This window comes from Lethenteron reissneri, chromosome 51 (assembly GCF_015708825.2).
Source record: "Lethenteron reissneri isolate LAM-NWPU_2019-01 chromosome 51, ASM1570882v1, whole genome shotgun sequence".
NCBI lineage: Eukaryota > Metazoa > Chordata > Hyperoartia > Petromyzontiformes > Petromyzontidae > Lethenteron > Lethenteron reissneri.
This window is the reverse complement of record NC_083829.1, coordinates 4,528,166-4,554,097: the sequence shown is the minus strand read 5'-3', so window position 1 is coordinate 4,554,097 and position 25,932 is coordinate 4,528,166. Positions and strand designations below refer to the sequence as shown.

The 25,932-nt window shown below is 45.7% G+C and overlaps 1 protein-coding gene across 3 annotated transcripts in view; it reads right to left on the bottom strand.

Moving 5' to 3' along the window:
* LOC133355385 (FERM domain-containing protein 4A-like) overlaps positions 1-25,005 on the bottom strand; it is a 308,322-nt gene extending 283,317 nt beyond the window's left edge. For all 3 annotated transcript variants that reach the window (XM_061572640.1, XM_061572639.1, XM_061572642.1), the window contains exon 1: positions 24,842-25,005. In XM_061572640.1, coding sequence (XP_061428624.1) covers positions 24,842-24,889 — 48 coding nt within the window. In that variant the 5' untranslated portion in view covers positions 24,890-25,005. The remainder of the gene's footprint in view (positions 1-24,841) is intronic.
* Positions 25,006-25,932: the final 927 nt, after the last annotated feature.

Genomic DNA, 25,932 nt, shown 5'->3' with positions numbered 1-25,932 from the left:
ACGCTGTTGAATCTAACGCTGTTGGATCTAACGCTGTTGGATCTAACGCTGTTGAATCTAACGCTGTTGGATCTAACGCTGTTGAATCTAACGCTGGTGGATCTAACGCTGTTGAATCTAACGCTGTTGAATCTAACGCTGTTGGATCTAACGCTGTTGAATCTAACGCTGTTGGATCTAACGCTGTTGAATCTAACGCTGTTGGATCTAACGCTGTTGAATCTAACGCTGGTGGATCTAACGCTGTTGAATCTAACGCTGTTGGATCTAACGCTGTTGGATCTAACGCTGTTGAATCTAACGCTGTTGAATCTAACGCTGTTGAATCTAACGCTGTTGAATCTAACGCTGTTGGATCTAACGCTGTTGAATCTAACGCTGTTGGATCTAACGCTGTTGGATCTAACGCTGTTGGATCTAACGCTGTTGAATCTAACGCTGTTGAATCTAACGCTGTTGAATCTAACGCTGTTGAATCTAACGCTGTTGGATCTAACGCTGTTGAATCTAACGCTGTTGGATCTAACGCTGTTGAATCTAACACTGTTGGATCTAACGCTGTTGAATCTAACGCTGTTGGATCTAACGCTGTTGAATCTAACGCTGTTGGATCTAACGCTGTTGAATCTAACGCTGTTGAATCTAACGCTGTTGAATCTAACGCTGTTGAATCTAACGCTGTTGGATCTAACGCTGTTGAATCTAACGCTGTTGGATCTAACGCTGTTGAATCTAACGCTGTTGAATCTAACGCTGTTGAATCTAACGCTGTGAATCTAACGCTGGTGGATCTACGCTGGTGGATCTAACGCTGGTGGATCTAACGCTGTTGAATCTAACGCTGCGCTGTTGGATCTAACGCTGTTGATCTAACGCTGGTGGATCTAACGCTGTTGAATCTAACGCTGTTGGATCTAACGCTGGTGGATCTAACGCTGTTGGATCTAACGCTGTTGAATCTAACGCTGGTGGATCTAACGCTGTTGAATCTAACGCTGTTGGATCTAACGCTGGTGGATCTAACGCTGGTGGATCTAACGCTGGTGAATCTAACGCTGTTGGATCTAACGCTGTTGAATCTAACGCTGTTGGATCTAACGCTGTTGGATCTAACGCTGTTGGATCTAACGCTGGTGGATCTAACGCTGGTGGATCTAACGCTGTTGGATCTAACGCTGTTGGATCTAACGCTGTTGAATCTAACGCTGGTGGATCTAACGCTGGTGGATCTAACGCTGTTGAATCTAACGCTGTTGGATCTAACGCTGGTGGATCTAACGCTGTTGAATCTAACGCTGGTGGATCTAACGCTGTTGGATCTAACGCTGTTGGATCTAACGCTGTTGAATCTAACGCTGGTGGATCTAACGCTGGTGGATCTAACGCTGTTGGATCTAACGCTGTTGAATCTAACGCTGGTGGATCTAACGCTGGTGAATCTAACGCTGGTGGATCTAACGCTGTTGAATCTAACGCTGGTGGATCTAACGCTGTTGAATCTAACGCTGGTGGATCTAACGCTGGTGGATCTAACGCTGGTGGATCTAACGCTGTTGAATCTAACGCTGTTGGATCTAACGCTGGTGGATCTAACGCTGTTGGATCTAACGCTGTTGGATCTAACGCTGTTGGATCTAACGCTGTTGAATCTAACGCTGGTGGATCTAACGCTGGTGGATCTAACGCTGTTGAATCTAACGCTGTTGGATCTAACGCTGGTGGATCTAACGCTGTTGGATCTAACGCTGGTGGATCTAACGCTGTTGGATCTAACGCTGTTGGATCTAACGCTGGTGGATCTAACGCTGTTGGATCTAACGCTGGTGGATCTAACGCTGTTGAATCTAACGCTGGTGGATCTAACGCTGTTGAATCTAACGCTGTTGAATCTAACGCTGGTGGATCTAACGCTGTTGAATCTAACGCTGGTGGATCTAACGCTGTTGAATCTAACGCTGTTGGATCTAACGCTGGTGGATCTAACGCTGTTGAATCTAACGCTGTTGGATCTAACGCTGGTGGATCTAACGCTGTTGGATCTAACGCTGTTGGATCTAACGCTGGTGGATCTAACGCTGTTGAATCTAACGCTGGTGGATCTAACGCTGGTGGATCTAACGCTGGTGGATCTAACGCTGGTGGATCTAACGCTGGTGAATCTAACGCTGGTGGATCTAACGCTGGTGGATCTAACGCTGGTGGATCTAACGCTGGTGGATCTAACGCTGTTGAATCTAACGCTGGTGGATCTAACGCTGGTGGATCTAACGCTGGTGGATCTAACGCTGTTGAATCTAACGCTGGTGGATCTAACGCTGGTGGATCTAACGCTGTTGAATCTAACGCTGTTGAATCTAACGCTGGTGGATCTAACGCTGGTGGATCTAACGCTGTTGAATCTAACGCTGTTGAATCTAACGCTGTTGGATCTAACGCTGTTGAATCTAACGCTGTTGAATCTAACGCTGGTGGATCTAACGCTGTTGAATCTACGCTGTTGAATCTAACGCTGGTGGATCTAACGCTGGTGGATCTAACGCTGTTGGATCTAACGCTGTTGGATCTAACGCTGGTGGATCTAACGCTGTTGAATCTAACGCTGGTGGATCTAACGCTGTTGAATCTAACGCTGTTGGATCTAACGCTGGTGGATCTAACGCTGTTGAATCTAACGCTGTTGAATCTAACGCTGTTGAATCTAACGCTGGTGGATCTAATGCTGTTGAATCTAACGCTGTTGAATCTAACGCTGTTGAATCTAACGCTGTTGAATCTAATGCTGTTGAATCTAACGCTGGTGGATCTAACGCTGGTGGATCTAATGCTGTTGAATCTAATGCTGTTGAATCTAACGCTGTTGAATCTAACGCTGTTGAATCTACGCTGTTGAATCTAACGCTGGTGGATCTAACGCTGGTGGATCTAATGCTGTTGAATCTAACGCTGTTGAATCTAACGCTGTTGAATCTAACGCTGTTGAATCTAATGCTGTTGAATCTAACGCTGTTGAATCTAACGCTGTTGAATCTAACGCTGTTGGATCTAACGCTGTTGGATCTAACGCTGTTGAATCTAACGCTGTTGAATCTAACGCTGTTGAATCTAACGCTGTTGAATCTAATGCTGTTGAATCTAACGCTGTTGAATCTAATGCTGTTGAATCTAACGCTGTTGAATCTAATGCTGTTGAATCTAATGCTGTTGAATCTAACGCTGTTGAATCTAACGCTGTTGAATCTAATGCTGTTGAATCTAATGCTGTTGAATCTAATGCTGTTGAATCTAATGCTGTTGAATCTAACGCTGTTGAATCTAACGCTGTTGAATCTAATGCTGTTGAATCTAATGCTGTTGAATCTAATGCTGTTGAATCTAATGCTGTTGAATCTAATGCTGTTGAATCTAATGCTGTTGAATCTAATGCTGTTGAATCTAATGCTGTTGAATCTAATGCTGTTGAATCTAACGCTGTTGAATCTAATGCTGTTGAATCTAATGCTGTTGAATCTAACGCTGTTGAATCTAATGCTGTTGAATCTAACGCTGTTGAATCTAATGCTGTTGAATCTAATGCTGTTGAATCTAACGCTGTTGAATCTAATGCTGTTGAATCTAATGCTGTTGAATCTAACGCTGTTGAATCTAATGCTGTTGAATCTAACGCTGTTGAATCTAATGCTGTTGAATCTAACGCTGTTGAATCTAATGCTGTTGAATCTAACGCTGTTGAATCTAAGCTGTTGAATCTAACGCTGTTGAATCTAACTGCTGTTGAATCTAACGCTGTTGAATCTAATGCTGTGAATCTAACGCTGTTGAATCTAATGCTGTTGGATCTAACGCTGTTGAATCTAATGCTGTTGAATCTAACGCTGTTGAATCTAACGCTGTTGAATCTAATGCTGTTGAATCTAACGCTGTTGAATCTAATGCTGTTGAATCTAACGCTGTTGAATCTAACGCTGTTGAATCTAACGCTGTTGAATCTAACGCTGTTGAATCTAATGCTGTTGAATCTAACGCTGTTGGATCTAACGCTGTTGAATCTAACGCTGTTGAATCTAATGCTGTTGAATCTAACGCTGTTGAATCTAACGCTGTTGAATCTAACGCTGTTGGATCTAACGCTGTTGAATCTAACGCTGTTGAATCTAATGCTGTTGAATCTAACGCTGTTGAATCTAACGCTGTTGAATCTAACGCTGTTGAATCTAACGCTGTTGAATCTAATGCTGTTGAATCTAATGCTGTTGAATCTAACGCTGTTGAATCTAATGCTGTTGAATCTAACGCTGTTGAATCTAACGCTGTTGAATCTAATGCTGTTGAATCTAACGCTGTTGAATCTAATGCTGTTGAATCTAACGCTGTTGAATCTAACGCTGTTGAATCTAACGCTGTTGAATCTAATGCTGTTGAATCTAACGCTGTTGAATCTAATGCTGTTGAATCTAACCTGTTGAATCTAACGCTGTTGAATCTAATGCTGTTGAATCTAACCTGTTGAATCTAACCGGTTGAATCTAACGCTGTTGAATCTAATGCTGTTGAATCTAACGCTGGTTGAAATCTAATGCCTGGTGAATCTAACGCTGTTGAATCTAACGCTGTTGAATCTAACGCTGTTGAATCTAACGTGTTGAATCTAATGCTGTTTGAATCTAACGCTGTTGGATCTAACGCTGTTGAATCTAACGCTGTTGAATCTAATGCTGGTTGAATCTAACGCTGTTGAATCTACGCTGTTGAATCTAACGCTGTTGGATCTAACGCTGTTGAATCTAACGCTGTTGAATCTAATGCTGTTGAATCTAACGCTGTTGAAATCTAACGCTGTTGAATCTAACGCTGTTGAATCTAACGCTGTTGAATCTAATGCTGTTGAATCTATGCTGTGAATCTAACGCTGTTGAATCTAACGCTGTTGAATCTAACGCTGTTGAATCTAACGCTGTTGAATCTAACGCTGTTGAATCTAATGCTGTTGAATCTAACGCTGTTGAATCTAATGCTGTTGAATCTAACGCTGTTGAATCTAACGCTGTTGAATCTAACGCTGTTGAATCTAACGCTGTTGAATCTAATGCTGTTGAATCTAACGCTGTTGAATCTAACGCTGTTGAATCTAACGCTGTTGAATCTAACGCTGTTGAATCTAACGCTGTTGAATCTAACGCTGTTGAATCTAACGCTGTTGGATCTAACGCTGTTGGATCTAACGCTGTTGAATCTAACGCTGTTGAATCTAACGCTGTTGAATCTAACGCTGTTGAATCTAACGCTGTTGAATCTAACGCTGTTGAATCTAACGCTGTTGGATCTAACGCTGGTGGATCTAACGCTGGTGGATCTAACGCTGTTGGATCTAACGCTGTTGGATCTAACGCTGTTGAATCTAACGCTGTTGAATCTAACGCTGTTGAATCTAACGCTGGTGGATCTAACGCTGTTGGATCTAACGCTGGTGGATCTAACGCTGTTGAATCTAACGCTGTTGAATCTAACGCTGTTGAATCTAACGCTGTTGAATCTAACGCTGTTGAATCTAACGCTGGTGGATCTAACGCTGTTGGATCTAACGCTGTTGGATCTAACGCTGGTGGATCTAACGCTGGTGGATCTAACGCTGGTGGATCTAACGCTGGTGGATCTAACGCTGTTGGATCTAACGCTGGTGGATCTAACGCTGGTGGATCTAACGCTGTTGGATCTAACGCTGGTGGATCTAACGCTGGTGGATCTAACGCTGGTGGATCTAACGCTGTTGGATCTAACGCTGTTGGATCTAACGCTGTTGAATCTAACGCTGTTGGATCTAACGCTGGTGGATCTAACGCTGGTGGATCTAACGCTGTTGGATCTAACGCTGGTGGATCTAACGCTGGTGGATCTAACGCTGTTGGATCTAACGCTGGTGGATCTAACGCTGGTGAATCTAACGCTGTTGGATCTAACGCTGGTGGATCTAACGCTGGTGGATCTAACGCTGGTGGATCTAACGCTGTTGAATCTAACGCTGGTGGATCTAACGCTGTTGGATCTAACGCTGTTGGATCTAACGCTGTTGAATCTAACGCTGTTGGATCTAACGCTGGTGGATCTAACGCTGTTGAATCTAACACTGTTGAATCTAACACTGTTGAATCTAACGCTGTTGAATCTAACGCTGGTGGATCTAACGCTGGTGGATCTAACGCTGTTGAATCTAACACTGTTGAATCTAACACTGTTGAATCTAACGCTGGTGGATCTAACGCTGTTGGATCTAACGCTGGTGGATCTAACGCTGGTGGATCTAACGCTGGTGGATCTAACGCTGTTGGATCTAACGCTGGTGGATCTAACGCTGGTGAATCTAACGCTGTTGGATCTAACGCTGGTGGATCTAACGCTGGTGGATCTAACGCTGGTGGATCTAACGCTGTTGGATCTAACGCTGTTGGATCTAACGCTGTTGAATCTAACGCTGTTGGATCTAACGCTGGTGGATCTAACGCTGTTGAATCTAACACTGTTGAATCTAACACTGTTGAATCTAACGCTGTTGAATCTAACGCTGTTGGATCTAACGCTGGTGGATCTAACGCTGGTGGATCTAACGCTGTTGAATCTAACACTGTTGAATCTAACACTGTTGAATCTAACGCTGTTGAATCTAACGCTGTTGAATCTAACGCTGTTGAATCTAACGCTGTTGAATCTAACGCTGTTGGATCTAACGCTGTTGAATCTAACGCTGTTGAATCTAACGCTGTTGAATCTAACGCTGTTGAATCTAACGCTGTTGAATCTAACACTGTTGAATCAACGCTGTTGAATCTAACGCTGTTGAATCTAACGCTGTTGAATCTAACGCTGTTGAATCTAACGCTGTTGAATCTAACGCTGTTGAATCTAACACTTGAATCTAACGCTGTTGAATCTAACGCTGTTGAATCTAACGCTGTTGAATCTAACGCTGTTGAATCTAACGCTGTTGAATCTAACGCTGTTGAATCTAACGCTGTTGAATCTAACGCTGTTGAATCTAACACTGTTGAATCTAACGCTGTTGAATCTAACGCTGTTGAATCTAACGCTGTTGAATCTAACGCTGTTGAATCTAACGCTGTTGAATCTAACGCTGTTGAATCTAACACTGTTGAATCTAACGCTGTTGAATCTAACGCTGTTGAATCTAACGCTGTTGAATCTAACGCTGTTGAATCTAACGCTGTTGGATCTAACGCTGTTGGAATCTAACGCTGTTGAATCTAACGCTGTTGAATCTAACGCTGTTGAATCTAACGCTGTTGAATCTAACGCTGGTGGATCTAACGCTGTTGGATCTAACGCTGTTGAATCTAACGCTGTTGGATCTAACGCTGTTGAATCTAACGCTGTTGAATCTAACGCTGTTGAATCTAACGCTGTTGAATCTAACGCTGTTGAATCTAACGCTGTTGGATCTAACGCTGTTGAATCTAACGCTGTTGAATCTAACGCTGTTGAATCTAACGCTGGTGGATCTAACGCTGGTGGATCTAACGCTGTTGAATCTAACGCTGTTGAATCTAACGCTGTTGAATCTAACGCTGTTGGATCTAACGCTGTTGGATCTAACGCTGTTGAATCTAACGCTGGTGGATCTAACGCTGGTGGATCTAACGCTGGTGGATCTAACGCTGTTGAATCTAACGCTGTTGGATCTAACGCTGTTGAATCTAACGCTGTTGGATCTAACGCTGGTGGATCTAACGCTGTTGAATCTAACGCTGTTGAATCTAACGCTGTTGGATCTAACGCTGTTGAATCTAACGCTGTTGGATCTAACGCTGTTGAATCTAACGCTGGTGGATCTAACGCTGTTGAATCTAACGCTGGTGGATCTAACGCTGGTGGATCTAACGCTGGTGGATCTAACGCTGGTGGATCTAACGCTGGTGGATCTAACGCTGTTGGATCTAACGCTGTTGAATCTAACGCTGGTGGATCTAACGCTGGTGGATCTAACGCTGGTGGATCTAACGCTGTTGAATCTAACGCTGTTGAATCTAACGCTGTTGAATCTAACGCTGTTGAATCTAACGCTGTTGAATCTAACGCTGGTGGATCTAACGCTGGTGGATCTAACGCTGGTGGATCTAACGCTGGTGGATCTAACGCTGGTGGATCTAACGCTGTTGGATCTAACGCTGTTGAATCTAACGCTGGTGGATCTAACGCTGGTGGATCTAACGCTGGTGGATCTAACGCTGGTGGATCTAACGCTGGTGGATCTAACGCTGTTGAATCTAACGCTGTTGGATCTAACGCTGTTGGATCTAACGCTGTTGGATCTAACGCTGTTGAATCTAACGCTGTTGGATCTAACGCTGTTGGATCTAACGCTGGTGGATCTAACGCTGTTGGATCTAACGCTGTTGGATCTAACGCTGGTGGATCTAACGCTGTTGAATCTAACGCTGGTGGATCTAACGCTGGTGGATCTAACGCTGGTGGATCTAACGCTGGTGGATCTAACGCTGTTGAATCTAACGCTGGTGGATCTAACGCTGTTGAATCTAACGCTGGTGGATCTAACGCTGTTGGATCTAACGCTGGTGGATCTAACGCTGTTGGATCTAACGCTGGTGGATCTAACGCTGTTGAATCTAACGCTGGTGGATCTAACGCTGTTGAATCTAACGCTGGTGGATCTAACGCTGTTGAATCTAACGCTGGTGGATCTAACGCTGTTGGATCTAACGCTGGTGGATCTAACGCTGTTGGATCTAACGCTGGTGGATCTAACGCTGTTGAATCTAACGCTGGTGGATCTAACGCTGTTGAATCTAACGCTGGTGGATCTAACGCTGTTGAATCTAACGCTGGTGGATCTAACGCTGTTGGATCTAACGCTGGTGGATCTAACGCTGTTGGATCTAACGCTGGTGGATCTAACGCTGTTGAATCTAACGCTGGTGGATCTAACGCTGGTGGATCTAACGCTGGTGGATCTAACGCTGTTGAATCTAACGCTGGTGGATCTAACGCTGGTGGATCTAACGCTGTTGAATCTAACGCTGTTGAATCTAACGCTGGTGGATCTAACGCTGGTGGATCTAACGCTGTTGAATCTAACGCTGTTGAATCTAACGCTGTTGGATCTAACGCTGTTGAATCTAACGCTGTTGAATCTAACGCTGGTGGATCTAACGCTGTTGAATCTAACGCTGTTGAATCTAACGCTGGTGGATCTAACGCTGGTGGATCTAACGCTGTTGGATCTAACGCTGTTGGATCTAACGCTGGTGGATCTAACGCTGTTGAATCTAACGCTGGTGGATCTAACGCTGTTGAATCTAACGCTGTTGGATCTAACGCTGGTGGATCTAACGCTGTTGAATCTAACGCTGTTGAATCTAACGCTGTTGAATCTAACGCTGGTGGATCTAATGCTGTTGAATCTAACGCTGTTGAATCTAACGCTGTTGAATCTAACGCTGTTGAATCTAATGCTGTTGAATCTAACGCTGGTGGATCTAACGCTGGTGGATCTAATGCTGTTGAATCTAATGCTGTTGAATCTAACGCTGTTGAATCTAACGCTGTTGAATCTAACGCTGTTGAATCTAACGCTGGTGGATCTAACGCTGGTGGATCTAATGCTGTTGAATCTAACGCTGTTGAATCTAACGCTGTTGAATCTAACGCTGTTGAATCTAATGCTGTTGAATCTAACGCTGTTGAATCTAACGCTGTTGAATCTAACGCTGTTGGATCTAACGCTGTTGGATCTAACGCTGTTGAATCTAACGCTGTTGAATCTAACGCTGTTGAATCTAACGCTGTTGAATCTAATGCTGTTGAATCTAACGCTGTTGAATCTAATGCTGTTGAATCTAACGCTGTTGAATCTAATGCTGTTGAATCTAATGCTGTTGAATCTAACGCTGTTGAATCTAATGCTGTTGAATCTAATGCTGTTGAATCTAATGCTGTTGAATCTAATGCTGTTGAATCTAATGCTGTTGAATCTAACGCTGTTGAATCTAACGCTGTTGAATCTAATGCTGTTGAATCTAATGCTGTTGAATCTAATGCTGTTGAATCTAATGCTGTTGAATCTAATGCTGTTGAATCTAATGCTGTTGAATCTAATGCTGTTGAATCTAATGCTGTTGAATCTAATGCTGTTGAATCTAACGCTGTTGAATCTAATGCTGTTGAATCTAATGCTGTTGAATCTAACGCTGTTGAATCTAATGCTGTTGAATCTAACGCTGTTGAATCTAATGCTGTTGAATCTAACGCTGTTGAATCTAATGCTGTTGAATCTAATGCTGTTGAATCTAACGCTGTTGAATCTAATGCTGTTGAATCTAACGCTGTTGAATCTAATGCTGTTGAATCTAACGCTGTTGAATCTAATGCTGTTGAATCTAACGCTGTTGAATCTAACGCTGTTGAATCTAACGCTGTTGAATCTAATGCTGTTGAATCTAACGCTGTTGAATCTAATGCTGTTGGATCTAACGCTGTTGAATCTAATGCTGTTGAATCTAACGCTGTTGAATCTAACGCTGTTGAATCTAATGCTGTTGAATCTAACGCTGTTGAATCTAATGCTGTTGAATCTAACGCTGTTGAATCTAACGCTGTTGAATCTAACGCTGTTGAATCTAACGCTGTTGAATCTAATGCTGTTGAATCTAACGCTGTTGGATCTAACGCTGTTGGATCTAACGCTGTTGAATCTAACGCTGTTGAATCTAACGCTGTTGGATCTAACGCTGTTGAATCTAACGCTGGTGGATCTAACGCTGTTGGATCTAACGCTGTTGAATCTAACGCTGTTGAATCTAACGCTGTTGGATCTAACGCTGTTGAATCTAACGCTGTTGGATCTAACGCTGTTGGATCTAACGCTGTTGAATCTAACGCTGTTGAATCTAACGCTGTTGAATCTAACGCTGTTGAATCTAACGCTGTTGAATCTAACGCTGTTGAATCTAACGCTGTTGAATCTAATGCTGTTGAATCTAACGCTGTTGAATCTAATGCTGTTGAATCTAACGCTGTTGAATCTAACGCTGTTGAATCTAACGCTGTTGAATCTAACGCTGTTGAATCTAATGCTGTTGAATCTAATGCTGTTGAATCTAACGCTGTTGAATCTAATGCTGTTGAATCTAACGCTGTTGAATCTAACGCTGTTGAATCTAATGCTGTTGAATCTAACGCTGTTGAATCTAACGCTGTTGAATCTAACGCTGTTGAATCTAACGCTGTTGAATCTAACGCTGTTGAATCTAACGCTGTTGGATCTAACGCTGTTGGATCTAACGCTGTTGAATCTAACGCTGTTGAATCTAACGCTGTTGAATCTAACGCTGTTGAATCTAACGCTGTTGAATCTAACGCTGTTGAATCTAACGCTGTTGGATCTAACGCTGGTGGATCTAACGCTGTTGGATCTAACGCTGTTGAATCTAACGCTGTTGAATCTAACGCTGTTGAATCTAACGCTGTTGGATCTAACGCTGTTGGATCTAACGCTGTTGAATCTAACGCTGTTGAATCTAACGCTGTTGAATCTAACGCTGTTGGATCTAACGCTGTTGGATCTAACGCTGTTGGATCTAACGCTGTTGAATCTAACGCTGTTGAATCTAACGCTGTTGGATCTAACGCTGGTGGATCTAACGCTGTTGAATCTAACGCTGTTGAATCTAACGCTGTTGGATCTAACGCTGTTGAATCTAACGCTGGTGGATCTAACGCTGTTGAATCTAACGCTGTTGAATCTAACGCTGTTGGATCTAACGCTGTTGGATCTAACGCTGGTGGATCTAACGCTGGTGGATCTAACGCTGTTGGATCTAACGCTGTTGAATCTAACGCTGTTGAATCTAACGCTGTTGAATCTAACGCTGGTGGATCTAACGCTGTTGGATCTAACGCTGTTGGATCTAACGCTGGTGGATCTAACGCTGGTGGATCTAACGCTGTTGGATCTAACGCTGTTGAATCTAACGCTGTTGAATCTAACGCTGGTGGATCTAACGCTGTTGAATCTAACGCTGTTGAATCTAACGCTGGTGGATCTAACGCTGTTGGATCTAACGCTGTTGGATCTAACGCTGGTGGATCTAACGCTGTTGAATCTAACGCTGTTGAATCTAACGCTGGTGGATCTAACGCTGTTGGATCTAACGCTGTTGAATCTAACGCTGGTGGATCTAACGCTGTTGAATCTAACGCTGTTGGATCTAACGCTGTTGAATCTAACGCTGTTGAATCTAACGCTGGTGGATCTAACGCTGGTGGATCTAACGCTGTTGGATCTAACGCTGGTGGATCTAACGCTGGTGGATCTAACGCTGGTGGATCTAACGCTGTTGGATCTAACGCTGGTGGATCTAACGCTGGTGGATCTAACGCTGTTGGATCTAACGCTGGTGGATCTAACGCTGTTGAATCTAACGCTGGTGGATCTAACGCTGTTGAATCTAACGCTGTTGAATCTAACGCTGTTGGATCTAACGCTGGTGGATCTAACGCTGGTGGATCTAACGCTGTTGGATCTAACGCTGGTGGATCTAACGCTGGTGGATCTAACGCTGGTGGATCTAACGCTGTTGGATCTAACGCTGGTGGATCTAACGCTGGTGAATCTAACGCTGTTGGATCTAACGCTGGTGGATCTAACGCTGGTGGATCTAACGCTGGTGGATCTAACGCTGGTGGATCTAACGCTGGTGGATCTAACGCTGTTGGATCTAACGCTGTTGGATCTAACGCTGTTGAATCTAACGCTGTTGGATCTAACGCTGGTGGATCTAACGCTGTTGAATCTAACACTGTTGAATCTAACACTGTTGAATCTAACGCTGTTGAATCTAACGCTGGTGGATCTAACGCTGGTGGATCTAACGCTGGTGGATCTAACGCTGGTGGATCTAACGCTGGTGGATCTAACGCTGGTGGATCTAACGCTGGTGGATCTAACGCTGTTGAATCTAACACTGTTGAATCTAACACTGTTGAATCTAACGCTGTTGAATCTAACGCTGTTGAATCTAACGCTGTTGAATCTAACGCTGTTGAATCTAACGCTGTTGAATCTAACGCTGTTGAATCTAACGCTGTTGAATCTAACGCTGTTGAATCTAACGCTGTTGAATCTAACACTGTTGAATCTAACGCTGTTGAATCTAACGCTGTTGAATCTAACGCTGTTGAATCTAACGCTGTTGAATCTAACGCTGTTGAATCTAACGCTGTTGAATCTAACACTGTTGAATCTAACGCTGTTGAATCTAACGCTGTTGAATCTAACGCTGTTGAATCTAACACTGTTGAATCTAACACTGTTGAATCTAACGCTGTTGAATCTAACGCTGTTGAATCTAACGCTGTTGAATCTAACGCTGTTGAATCTAACGCTGTTGAATCTAACGCTGTTGAATCTAACCTGTTGAATCTAACCTGTTGAATCTAACGCTGTTGAATCTAACGCTGTTGAATCTAACGCTGTTGAATCTAACGCTGTTGAATCTAACGCTGTTGGATCTAACGCTGTTGGATCTAACGCTGTTGAATCTAACGCTGTTGAATCTAACGCTGTTGAATCTAACGCTGTTGGATCTAACGCTGGTGGATCTAACGCTGTTGGATCTAACGCTGTTGGATCTAACGCTGTTGGATCTAACACTGGCGGATCTAACGGAGGTGGGATCTAACGCTGTTGGATCTAACGCTGTTGAATCTAACGCTGGTGGATCTAACGCTGGTGGATCTAACGCTGGTGGATCTAACGCTGGTGGATCTAACGCTGGTGGATCTAACGCCGGTGGATCTAACGCTGGTGGATCTAACGCTGGTGGATCTAACGCTGGTGGATCTAACGGAGGTGGGATCTAACGCTGGCGGATCTAACACTGGCGGGATCTAACGCTGGTGGATCTAATGCTGCCACACGACGTTCTGCCAGGACAGTCTTGGTTCCGGGGGGTGGGTGGGGGACAATGAGCGACTTTTTAAAAATATTTTTATTTCACCAGGTCAGGCCCACTGAGCAATACGACTCTTTTTCAGAAGCGACCTGGGCTACAAATGATAGCTCAACGAAGTGGCTTATCGTGTGGACATTTATAGCAGCCAAATTATGCCAAACACACGTCGATTATAAACGTGGAGGGAAAAACCGGAAGACCCAGAGAAAAAAATTAACCCGTAAAAACAAAGTTTTTCACTATAAATCCTTTATATGCGTGGCGGCTAGAGTCCTCTCGTCCTCTGGCTTGAGATGGCTGCCACCTATGGGTCAGATGATTGCCTGCCACCATTAAGCAATTGGTAAATAAATATAAAAAAAAATTCCTAAAAAGTGTAAAGTTATGGAAAACATTTTTCACGAAAATAAATTGTCACGCACAACGAGTCTGTGTGCAAAATGTCAGCTCGATTGGATCACGGGAAGTGGGTTAAAAAACAACCGAAAGATTTGCACGGTCGTAAGCGCGCAAGCAAGCAAGCAAGTGAACTTAATATAAAGGATTTAAAAATACACGCGACCACGGGGAGAATATGCAATATTTAAATATACAACAGGCGTCAGGTTCAAGTTTGAAGCCACGACCTCCTGCATACTAGGCGAGGGAGTTAACATCTCGTCACTCACTGCGGCACCGAAATTGAGGGATGCGTTCCTTGGTGTCCGGGGGATGAGTGAGGCCCATGTTTTGAGGATGATGAAGGCCAGATAATGTGGGAGTCCACGGATATCCAGGTGATTAATCCAATCAATGGCCTCCGTTGAGGCCTGGTGGCAAAATGTTAACTAGCTCGCCTGGTACGCAGGAGGTTGTGGGTTCAATCTCAACCCTGATGCCTGTTATTTGGAGTTTGCACGTTCTCCCCGTGGTTTTCGTAGATTTCATCTCCGCGTCCTCTGGTTTTTCCCTTCCACATTTAGAATCAACAACACGCTTTCAAAATATTTGGCCACGATACATTTCCACGCGACAAGCCTCTTCGTTGAGCTATCATTCGTGACAGCCGGGTTGCGTCTGAAAAAGAGCTACATAGCTTGGTGAGCCTTACCTGGGTTGTAAACGAAAGTAGTTTAGTTTCGGATGTCCGTGATATTCTAGATTTGAAGCTTTCGTGACTGCAAGGATTCATATTCTTAGGTTTTTTCGGTAAAGTCACGTGGGTAAACAATTAAAATTAAAATTAATAAAAGTAAAATAAAAAAATAAAAAAATCACGACGTTTCGGAGGCAACAAAAGCTTCCGTCTTCGGGTGGAACAGTCACAGCACGCTTGCTGTATCAAGTAAATGAGAAATTCCAAGAGATACTACCCCGTATATATATAGTGGTTGAGGCGGGGAGGAGCCAGGACAGGCCCCCTTTTTTATTATTATGGTAAGGTTGGTGCGGCTTGAAACTACGGGTAGTCTACATAACAAAGGACTGAGACTTTGTTATGTACCCACGTGACTTTACCGAATAAAACCTAAGAATATGAGTCCGTGATATTGCCCGTGAATCGGCGGAGCGGGCAGTGTTGGATCACATGATGCACAGCGACCGCGGCAGTTGCGTTGCGGACTGCCACCGGACATCGGCCCGTCGTACGTTCGGTGTGAACAGCAACGCCATTTGAACCCCGTGACCCTCTGCTACAGGGTTCGATCGCTCAGTCTAGCCGCAGCGTCACGCTCGTCCAGACGCGAGGCGTTCACGGAGGTGCAGCAGCACACGTCAGGAAGTGACGACAGACTGCATTCGAGTGCGTCCAACGGGGCGTATGCCGGGTTAATCTTGCCGCGTATTTACGTGTTTTTAGCAAAGACAAATGACAACCCAGTAACCAATTAGCGGGACATTGCTCTGCGCACAAAGCCCACACATTCGGTGTTCTTCTAACGTTCGAACGGCTGCGGCACTTTTGTAACCTTGCAAAGGATGGAGCGTGCGCGCGCGATGTTAAAATGCGACATTAAATAACGTGAAAACGCCGAGCCAAGTTGGGGTTCGTGGAACGCCTCGATCACTGAAAGTGCCCGATAATACTGGTGACTAAGGCGCATGAGGATTAATTATATTTTGATTTTAAAAAGGCAATTAAGATAAGGTCTTCGGGATCGAGGCAAAGGGGATGGGGTTAATGTATTAAGTTGGAGTTGCGGGAGGTTACAATAGGGTTATTTCGCGAGTTGTAATGAAAATGAGCAATAATTCTTTATTAATAAAGTACTGTCGATTTCACTTTTTTTAAATCCTTTATATTAAGTTCGCTTGCTTGCTTGCTTGCGCGCTTACGACCGTGCAAATCTTTCGGTCGTTTTTTAACCCACTTCCCGTGATCCAATCGAGCTGACATTTTGCACACAGACTCGTTGTGCGAGACAATTAATGTTCGTGAAAACATTTTACACTGTCCAGCATCATCGCAGAATTTTGGCAATATCGCCCCATGATGCTGGATCAAATTACCAGCAAAACGTCAAACTCCAATTGGAAATGTTGTGGATTTACTCTCCGACACACCAGTGGGCTGAAATAGTGACTCATTGACACGCAAAGAAAAAGATTATCACGTCATGATCGCCAGGCTGGCTGTCTCGGCGGAAAGATGGGATTTTCTCATTGCATCGCAATTCTTGCATTGTTTCAAGACCCTAACTTATCTTGCAGAGGTCACCCAATCGGGGGGGGGGGGGGGGGGACAGCAATAAGATGCAAGACCAAAAATTGTCAAAATCTGATGTGAAGAAGAAAGAAATAAAAAAGGAGCCATTCTTTTGAAAATTGCCCGTTACATTTTTCAAAGAGGATCTCACACATGTGTGACATGAATCGATTGTGTAAAGAGCAACGGAGAGCTGTTAGCAAGATAGCAGCCTCGTGGTTTACCGTTGCCCCGACAAGACATTTGTTGCCAAGTGGATGAACCAAATGGGTTTGGCGAGTTACCGTTTTATGGGACCACTGCATCGTCGGTGCGAGGAAGTGGCCGACGTTATGCAAAGTGTGATATCAAACACTGCGCCCCGGGAAACATCCTCCGATTCCAAATTAAACCGCCAGTGGTGAATGGGTGGGAATGATTTAAACGCAGCGTTCTTCATTGCAAGGCCCTCAGGCCACTGGCGGTCCCTGGTGGCCTTTCGTGTCGGCCCCAGACATGCGCCCCCCCCTCCCCCCCCTGACAAGACACAACATGTGACAACACCCCCAGTCCATCATCGTGATGTCACAAACCCCCAATGGTTTTAAATGTGGCACACCCCTCGCACTGATTATGTCTTATTTGTGAAAGTGCTCGCACTCCCCCCTCCACCCACTCCTCTGAAAATTAGTGAAGAACACCGAAATAACGCAAGGCTTGCGTGCAGACAGTTTGGCAAGGGTTGCGTGCAGACAGTTTGGCAAGCGCAGTGCTGTATTCGATGCGACAGTTACGAGTGCGAGGAAAATGGTGCGCTCGTTGCAGTGTGTCCCGAGGCACTCTGGGTGCCATCAAATTTTGCGTAGTAATAATAATAACAACAGCCTTAATTTGTAGCCCTTTGTCATGCTACTCTTGGACGAAGGATTCCCTGTGCAGTGTGTCAAGTCATGCCTGAAGCCAGATGTTAGCTGCCTCGCCTCGTATGCAGGAGGTCGTGGGTTCGATTTTGAACCTGAAGATGCCTGTATATTTTAAGTGTGCATCTTCTTTTCGATGTAAAGCTTTCGTGACTGCAGGGATTCATCTTCTTGGTTCTTTCGGTAAAGTCACGTAGAAGGGAAAGTAATAAAATAAATAAAAATAAAACATAATCAAATACAATTCTCACTCGTGAGAATTATATTTTATTATGTTTTATTTATAATTTTTATTATTTTATTATTTCCCTTCTACGTGACTTTACCGAAAGAACCAGGAAGATGTGCATCTTCTCTTTCCCTGTGCTCGCATGGATTTTTTTCTCCGGGTCCTCCGGTTTTTCCCTCCACATTTAGAATCAGAGCTGCAATCAATTTCCACGTGATAAGCCACTTCGTTAAGCTATCATTTGTGGCCAGGTCGCTTCTGAAAAAGATATAAATAGTTCATTAAAATAGCTTATAGTTCGTGAGTTTACATGGTACGTACGACATTTCGTGCAATATTCTCCATTACCTCGACTTGCATAATCTAGTCTGACTGACCTTTCCTAACATTACTTTACATTTTTTGTCGAGAGTATTTAATGATTTCTCTTCAAATAGGGCAATTCACCTTCTTGACTTGGGCTCGTTCAATTATTTTAATTCAACGATTGTTAAAGGAGCTTCATATTTCCTTAACAAAAAAGTAACATTCTAAGGTGTAACTCCAGGTTGCCCTTGCAAAAGAGGCAGCGCTGTTTCGCGCTCTCAGTGGGTTCATTTTGTCTCCTGGTACTGGTAGGAACCTCCTGGTTACACCAGCCCACAGGGGATTATTGTGTCCGTCCGTCGTGCATCCAAAAATGGGAGGGGTCGGGCTGGGTGGAGAGGGGAGGGTGGGGAGGGGCTGGGTGGGGAGGGTGGGGAGGGGCTGGCTGGGGTGGGGAGGGGCTGGGTGGGGAGGGGCTGGGTGGCGTGGGGAGGAGCTGGGTGGGGAGGGGCTGGCTGGGGTGGGGAGGGGCTGGTAACCCCATGGTGCCCTTATAAAACTCAACGTTTAACCTACTCACGCCGGCTTGTGCCCGCCCTCACAGTCGGCCATATTTGCGGAATACACCACGCCGCCGTTGACCCTGGCCATTGACCAAGCAACCCAACGTTCCTACCAGCTCCCTCCGCAAGAATGTGTTTACATAAAGGATACTGACTGACTGTGCAGCGTGGGTCAGTGGAGGAGACCCAGGACCAGTTCATATCAGAATCAGAATATGTATTTATCGCGGAGAAATCCAATGAGCTATAAAGCTCTTTTTCACAGAAGTCCGGTAGGGGTGGGTCAAAAAGTTACAACAAACGAGACAGAACAAAATACAAATAAATACATAATCACTCACCACATATCACTCGCCGGGGCCAGGAATCAAGCTCAGGTCACCAGGTGTATAGTGCAATGTACAAATCATCACGCCGCTGCTCCACCACACATAGCCTGGCGGTGGTGGGGCACGCCAGCGGATCGCAGGAACGTTGTGAAACTCCCTTCTCGTGGGCGCCAAGGAGATGCTGTATACCGTGGCTCGCCAGGAGATGGCAGTACAGCAAGTGAATTCTATCTGTTTCCATCTGTACGGGGATTGAACGTTGCCCCCTCGCGCATGTGCTCTGGTTTTCGTCCCACGTGCGTAATCATCACGCATCGTTCGTTGGCTGAAAACATCTGAACATGAAAGACCAATGCAGGACCCTCCTGCTAAGGAGCCCAGCGCAGTTTTCCTGGATAAATAAGTAATTATGAATAAACTAGCTTTTTTTTGCATCCAAGGACGGGTGTATATTGCAGTAAATCTGAAATATTCAATAGAAAAATTGTTCAGCTCATGATTATTAATGAGAGGGGGGGGGGGGGTGACGTCACCCGCTAATGGTTATTGTAGAGGGGTGCGGCATGTGGAGTGACGTCACCCCCTCATGGTTATTGTGGTGTGCGGCATGTGGAATGACGTCAACCACTCATGAATATTAATGAGGACGCGCGGGACACAGATTCTTGGCTTATTATAGTAGTATATGATATTACACTGAAATGATATTACACTGAAATTTAGGAAATGTGTTTCAATTCCACAACCCCATTACAGGCGCCAGTCCATAGGGTGCCAACCGTTGAATGCTCAAAAATTCGTTAATATTTTATCGATCACCAGAGGGATGTAATGCTGTGTCGAGCCATGACCAGAATTTAAACTCGTGAACATCTAACTATGAGGCAAGAGTTCTAACCGCAGCACCACACGGCAAGACACACACATCTGATCAATTGTGGGGGAGTTGCTACTTCACAAGATCAATCACGAGAGAGCTACATTTACAGGGTTTGCTCGCGACGTTTGCAAAAGTTGGACAATATCCTCGTGTGGTTCGAAGACTTTTTAAATCCTTTATATTAAGATCGCTTGCTTGCTTGCGTGCTTGCTTGCTTGCTTACGACCGTGCAAATCTTTCGGTCGTTTTTTTAACCCACTTCCCGTGATCCAATCGAGCTGAGATTTTCCAAACAGACTCGTTGTGCGTGACAATTAATTGTCGTGAAAAAAAAAATTCCCAAATTTTACACTGTTTAGGGAATTTTTAAAAAATATTTCATTACCAATTGCTTAATGTTGGCAGACAATCATCTGACCCATAGGTGGCAGCCATCTCAAGCCAGAGGACGAGAGGACTCTAGCCGCCACGCATATAAAGGATTTAGAGTGAAAATTTTTGTTTTTACGGGTTATACTTGTTTGCTCCATCAGGAGGGAATTCTAGATTTGAAGTTTTCGTGACTGCAGGGATCCATCGAAAATAACGACAACAGCTTAAACTCCCGCCCCCAACTCCACACGCCCCCCCCCTGCATCCCTCCTCCCTGGCTCCTCCCCCCCTCTTACCCTATGTAACGCTTGTCACATACAACTCTCTCTGCCCACTACAGTAAAAAATTTTTGCTGTGGTTGTCCCACCTGATGACGGAAGCTCGTGTTGCCTCCGAAACGTCGTGATTTAATTTAGTTATTTTTTTATTTTCCTTTTTAATTTTTTTCACTTTTTTATTTTCATTTTTTATTATTTTTATTTTTCGCTACGTGACTTTACCGAAAGAACCAAAGAGTATAGCAGGGAATTCCTTTGGAAATCCACCCGGTGATGAGAAACAATTGTTGATGATGGTTAGACCCCTTTACACCAATGCATTTAAACCAGCTTAATATTGTCAACATTAAGGGGTTGTTTAAAGTAATGTGAACAAGAACATGCATTTTATACAGATAGACAACACACATAATGAGGCCAAATCTCATTTGACACGTTATATATGAGTACATATTTTAAGCCGAGTTTACCTAGTGAGTACATAATAATTTCGCCTACCAATTACAATATCACAAATATGTATCACCAGATAAATAAGCAAGCTTATTTGAAAAAAAATTTACCCGTAAAAACAAAGTTTTTCACTATAAATCCTTTATATGCGTGGCGGCTAGAGTCATCTCGTCCTCTGGCTTGAGATGGCTGCCACCTATGGGTCAGATGATTGCCTGCCACCATTAAGCAATTGGTAATTAAATATAAAAACTAATTTCCTAAAAAGTGTAACATTTTTGAAAAATGTTTTCACGAAAATAAATTGTCACGCACAATGAGTCTGTGTGCAAAATGTCAGCTCGATTAGATCACGGGAAGTGGGTTAAAAAACGACCGAAAGATTTGCACGGTCGTAAGCGCGCAAGCAAGCAAGCAAGTGAACTTAATATAAAGGATTTAAAAAGGGCACTCTTTTCGTGTGTAGTTTACCAGGTAAGGCTCACTGAGCTGCATGGCTCATCTTTCAGAAGTGACCTGGCTATCACGAATAATAGCTCAACGAAGTGGCTCATCATCATCATCATGACGTGGAAGTTTATCCCAGTAGCCGAATACTTGAAATACACCACTAACCTCGCCACTGTCACCAGCCTCCTATCTCTATACACGCACGTACACGAAGGCACGGTCACTTACTAACCTGGCTGACTGAGGACTGTGGATCACTGGTAGGACGGGCACATTGAATTGCATTCGTATGGTAGTACAGGCACATTGAATGGCATTCGTATAGTAGGGCAGGCACATCGTATGGTAGGATAGGCACATTGAATTGCACTCGTATGGTAGGACATGCACATCGTATGGTAGTGCAGGCACATTGAATTGCATTCGAATTGAGAATGATTGGCATGTTGTAGAGAAGCACATTGATCACGAATATACAAAAGGCAATATGATACGGTGCCTGTGTTGATCCGTTGATATCGAAACAACCCAATGTGCCCTTAAGTCAAACGCTCCTCCGCTACTGTCGTTTAAAATGAGCCAATATCCACCACGCATATTTACTGTGACCAGTGGTGCAGGGGCACAAGTAAAAAAAAACTCGATACCTTCGTCAATAACAGTGTGGTGTTAAAAGGAAATAACTATAACCCGTAAAAACAAAGTTTTTCACTATAAATCCTTTATATGCGTGGCGGCTAGAGTCCTCTCGTCCTCTGGCTTGAGATGGTTGCTACCTATGGGTCAGATGATTGCATTGCACCATTAAGCAATTGGTAATTAAATATAATATTTTTGTCCTAAAAAGTGTAACGAGTCTGTGTGGAAAATGTCAGCTCGATTGGATCACGGGAAGTGGGTTAAAAAACGACCGAAAGATTTGCACGGTCTTAAGCAAGCAAGCGAACTTAATATAAAGGATTTTAAAAAATCTAACTGGGGATGCTTCGGGCAATGACCCCATCTTCATAGCACATACCCAAAACGTCGCCTATTCGATGTCAATATTTCTATTTAAAGCGGCGTTTCTGACGAATGTCTGTCTGCATGGGTTGTCCTTGGTTTGCAATGTCGATGTCCACACGCTCGCACTCATTGCACGCACAAAGTGCCAGCCCAAAAACATGTAACCACAATACCTTAGCTGATCTCGTCAAGGAAGATAAACCATCACGCGAACTCCGATCGCCCTCGAAGCGGCAGCGGCTTTTGGCTCGGCGCTTCTGCGGCCGTCTGGAACGCTCTTTCCTTCCGATATTAGGAAGCCTCTGGAGCTAGGCACTTTTAAATCTAGACTGAAAACGAATTTCTTTAGAACTGCTTTTTGTGTCTTCTTGGTTCTTTCGGTAAAGTCACGTAGAAGGGAAATAATAAAATAATACAAATTAAACATAAAATAATTCTCACGACGTTTCGGCCACAACGCAAGCAGCCGTCCTCAGGTGAAGAACAGGTATGTCCTTCCCCGCACCTCCGATTAGCCACGGTTGGCTACGTGCGGTGCGAGAGAAGTTCAGCATACGTACACACACACTCACTCTCGATGTTTTAGTCATACGACTATTCGCATCGATAATTATCAGTGCAATTCAGCATGCGTACCCAGAGAAGCGACAATGACGATACGGGCATCCTCAACGACTCCCAGGGCACAGCACAGCGGCCTCCCGTGACGGAGCGAGGCACGACCGGGCAAAGTTTTCAAGCAATGCCCCACGGAGAGGCCTGGGAGAAACGATTTGTTAATTTACACCACCGTCAATAAAAAAGAAACATCGTCAATTAGCGGATGCAGATCTGTGTATCGCTGCTCTAGGAGAGAAAAGAGAGAGAGCGAGAGAGAGGAAACTCACAGCGCAATCATCTATTGTTGGAAATAATTAAGCGGTGACAATGTTGAGAATAAATCTACAAGTCTCACTCAATTTTAATTGCGGAAGGCACCACGCCGCCGCACGCGTGGGCGTCCATCGGCAAAGGGCTTTGGCACTGGATGGGGGGCACGCACCAGTTGAGTTCTCTTGCCCCAGTGGGCACCCCACTATGCCCCCCCCCCTCACAATGCCTACCCACACACCCCACAATGCCCACCCCCCCCCTCACAATGATCACCCCCCACCACAATGCCCACCCTTCCCCACAATGCTTACCACCCCCGCAATGCCCCCCCCCCCCACAATGCCCCCCCTCACAATGCCCACCCACAATTCCCCCCCCCCCCCACTTTGCTCCCCCCCACAATTCCCACCTCCCCCACAATGTCCACCCACCCCACAATGCACCCCCTCCCACACAATGCCCACCCACCCCCCACAATGCCCACCCCCCACAATGCCCACCTCCACCCACAATGCCCACCCCCCACAATGCCCACCTCCACCCACAATGCCCACCCCCCACAATGCCCACCCCCCACAATGCCCCCCCCCCGCCCACAATGCCCACCTCCACAATGCCCACCTCCCCCCCCCACTATGCCCCCCCCCGCCCACAATGCCTCCCACCTCCACCCACAATGCCTCCCCCCCCGCCCACAATGCCCCCCCCACAATGCCCACCTCCCCCCCCCCACTATGCCCCCCCCACAATTCCCACTATGCCCCCCCACCCACTAAACTACACGTGATTTCTCACAAGCACCGAGCAAGTGCTGTCAAAACAAGTGGCAGTTGACTTCATTGCACACGCGCAACAGGGCATGCCAGTGCTCATTATAAATATAGGCTTTTTTTGGGTCAAGCACGGTTGGCGACGTACGGTGCGAAAGAAGTTAAAACGGACGACATGATGCAACGAGCGCAATGAGGCTCGGACGAGCGCCTGGCATCACCTCCCGGCTATGACATTCATCGTCGGGTGATGTAACTCATCAAGTGCACGAGACAACGCCGTTGTCAGTCGTCAGGCACCCCCCTTCGTGTGAATGTGGAAAGATGAAAGACGCAAGCAGCAGCAGCAGGAGTCAGAATGTCGACCGCAACAGTAAACACACGAGCCTTGTGGGTCCCCGCGTTCCTTCAAAACTACGCGAACTATTTTAACTCCGAAAGCCCTGTCGTCGTGGCGAGTACACCACGGACATTTGCATTTAGTCCCATGAACGTCCCCGATGCGATCACACTCAAGAACAAAATTGAGCGCAATTGTTCTATAACAGAGGCAAGGGGTTTAACGACCCGCAAGCATTAGGCATAGCAGCAGGCATCAACCATCAGCAGCTCCAACTCCCGGCGATTTGACAGAAGCCTTTGGATTTGTCCACTTACCTTGACTTGCTTGTCTCCTACTCATCATCATCATCACCACCACCGACACCCATCAACTCTCCGCGCCTGCCACGGAGTGCAACGACGTCTCGGGGAATCCAAGGCACCCACCTCTGTCAGTGGGATCTCCTGGCGCTCCGTCGAAAGGACAGCTGCCATTTTCCAGAAGCACCCCTCTTCTTTTTGCTATCCGTTCCCCGACAAAAACCACCACCACCACCCACACACACAAAAAAAAACCGATTTCGGTTTCAAATCCCCGGCACGGACACCGGCGTTTGCATGGCTCTGTTCACAGCCGTTTGCTTATATCGTGGTTAGTGCATCGTTATTATTATATTATTAGTATTATGGCTCTTCATCTTCTTCGCCGCGTGCGTTTTGGTAACACGTTGGGCTCCTGCCAGGCGAGCGAGCGAGCAAGCGCACGCTCCCCCTTGACGCAGCCCTGCGCTGTAACTGCTCCGTTTCTATTTTTGTGCCCAATGGGGACAAAAAAAAAACAACCCCCCAAATGTACAGTACTCCGATCCCTTCGCGTGCGCGATCCTGCGTGCTTATTCGTTCACGTGTTTTGTTTGTTAATTTTTTTTTTAAACTTAAAATATCCGCCGCGAACACGCGCAACAATCGGATCGGGCAGGCGAGAGGAGTAGCAGCAGCAGCAGCGGTGGTGGCATCACCGCGTTACGCGGTTTGGGCTGCGGAGGCAATCCCACACACATTCTTCATCCTTCATGCGGCCGCCTTCCTCCGCCCATTTTACGCACGCAGCCTCAAACCCGGTCCCAAATCCCCACTCCTCCCCCCAACCCCGCAACCGTCAACCCTCCCCCAAGTGCATCGCTCCACCAGCAATCCAACACACAGTCATCCCCCCAGCCAGCCAGCCAGTCATCCCCCCACCCACCTTCCCCCCCCCACCCACCTTCCCCCCCCCACCTTCCCCCCCCCCCACCCACCTTCCCCCCACCCACCTTCCCCCCCCCACCCACCTTCCCCCCCCACCCACCTTCCCCCCCCACCCACCTTCCCCCCCCACCCACCTTCCCCCCCACCCACCTTCCCCCCCCACCCACCTTCCCCCCCCACCCACCTTCCCCCCCACCCACCTTCCCCCCCCACCCACCTTCCCCCCCCCACCCACCTTCCCCCCCCACCCACCTTCCCCCCCCACCCACCTTCCCCCCCACCCACCTTCC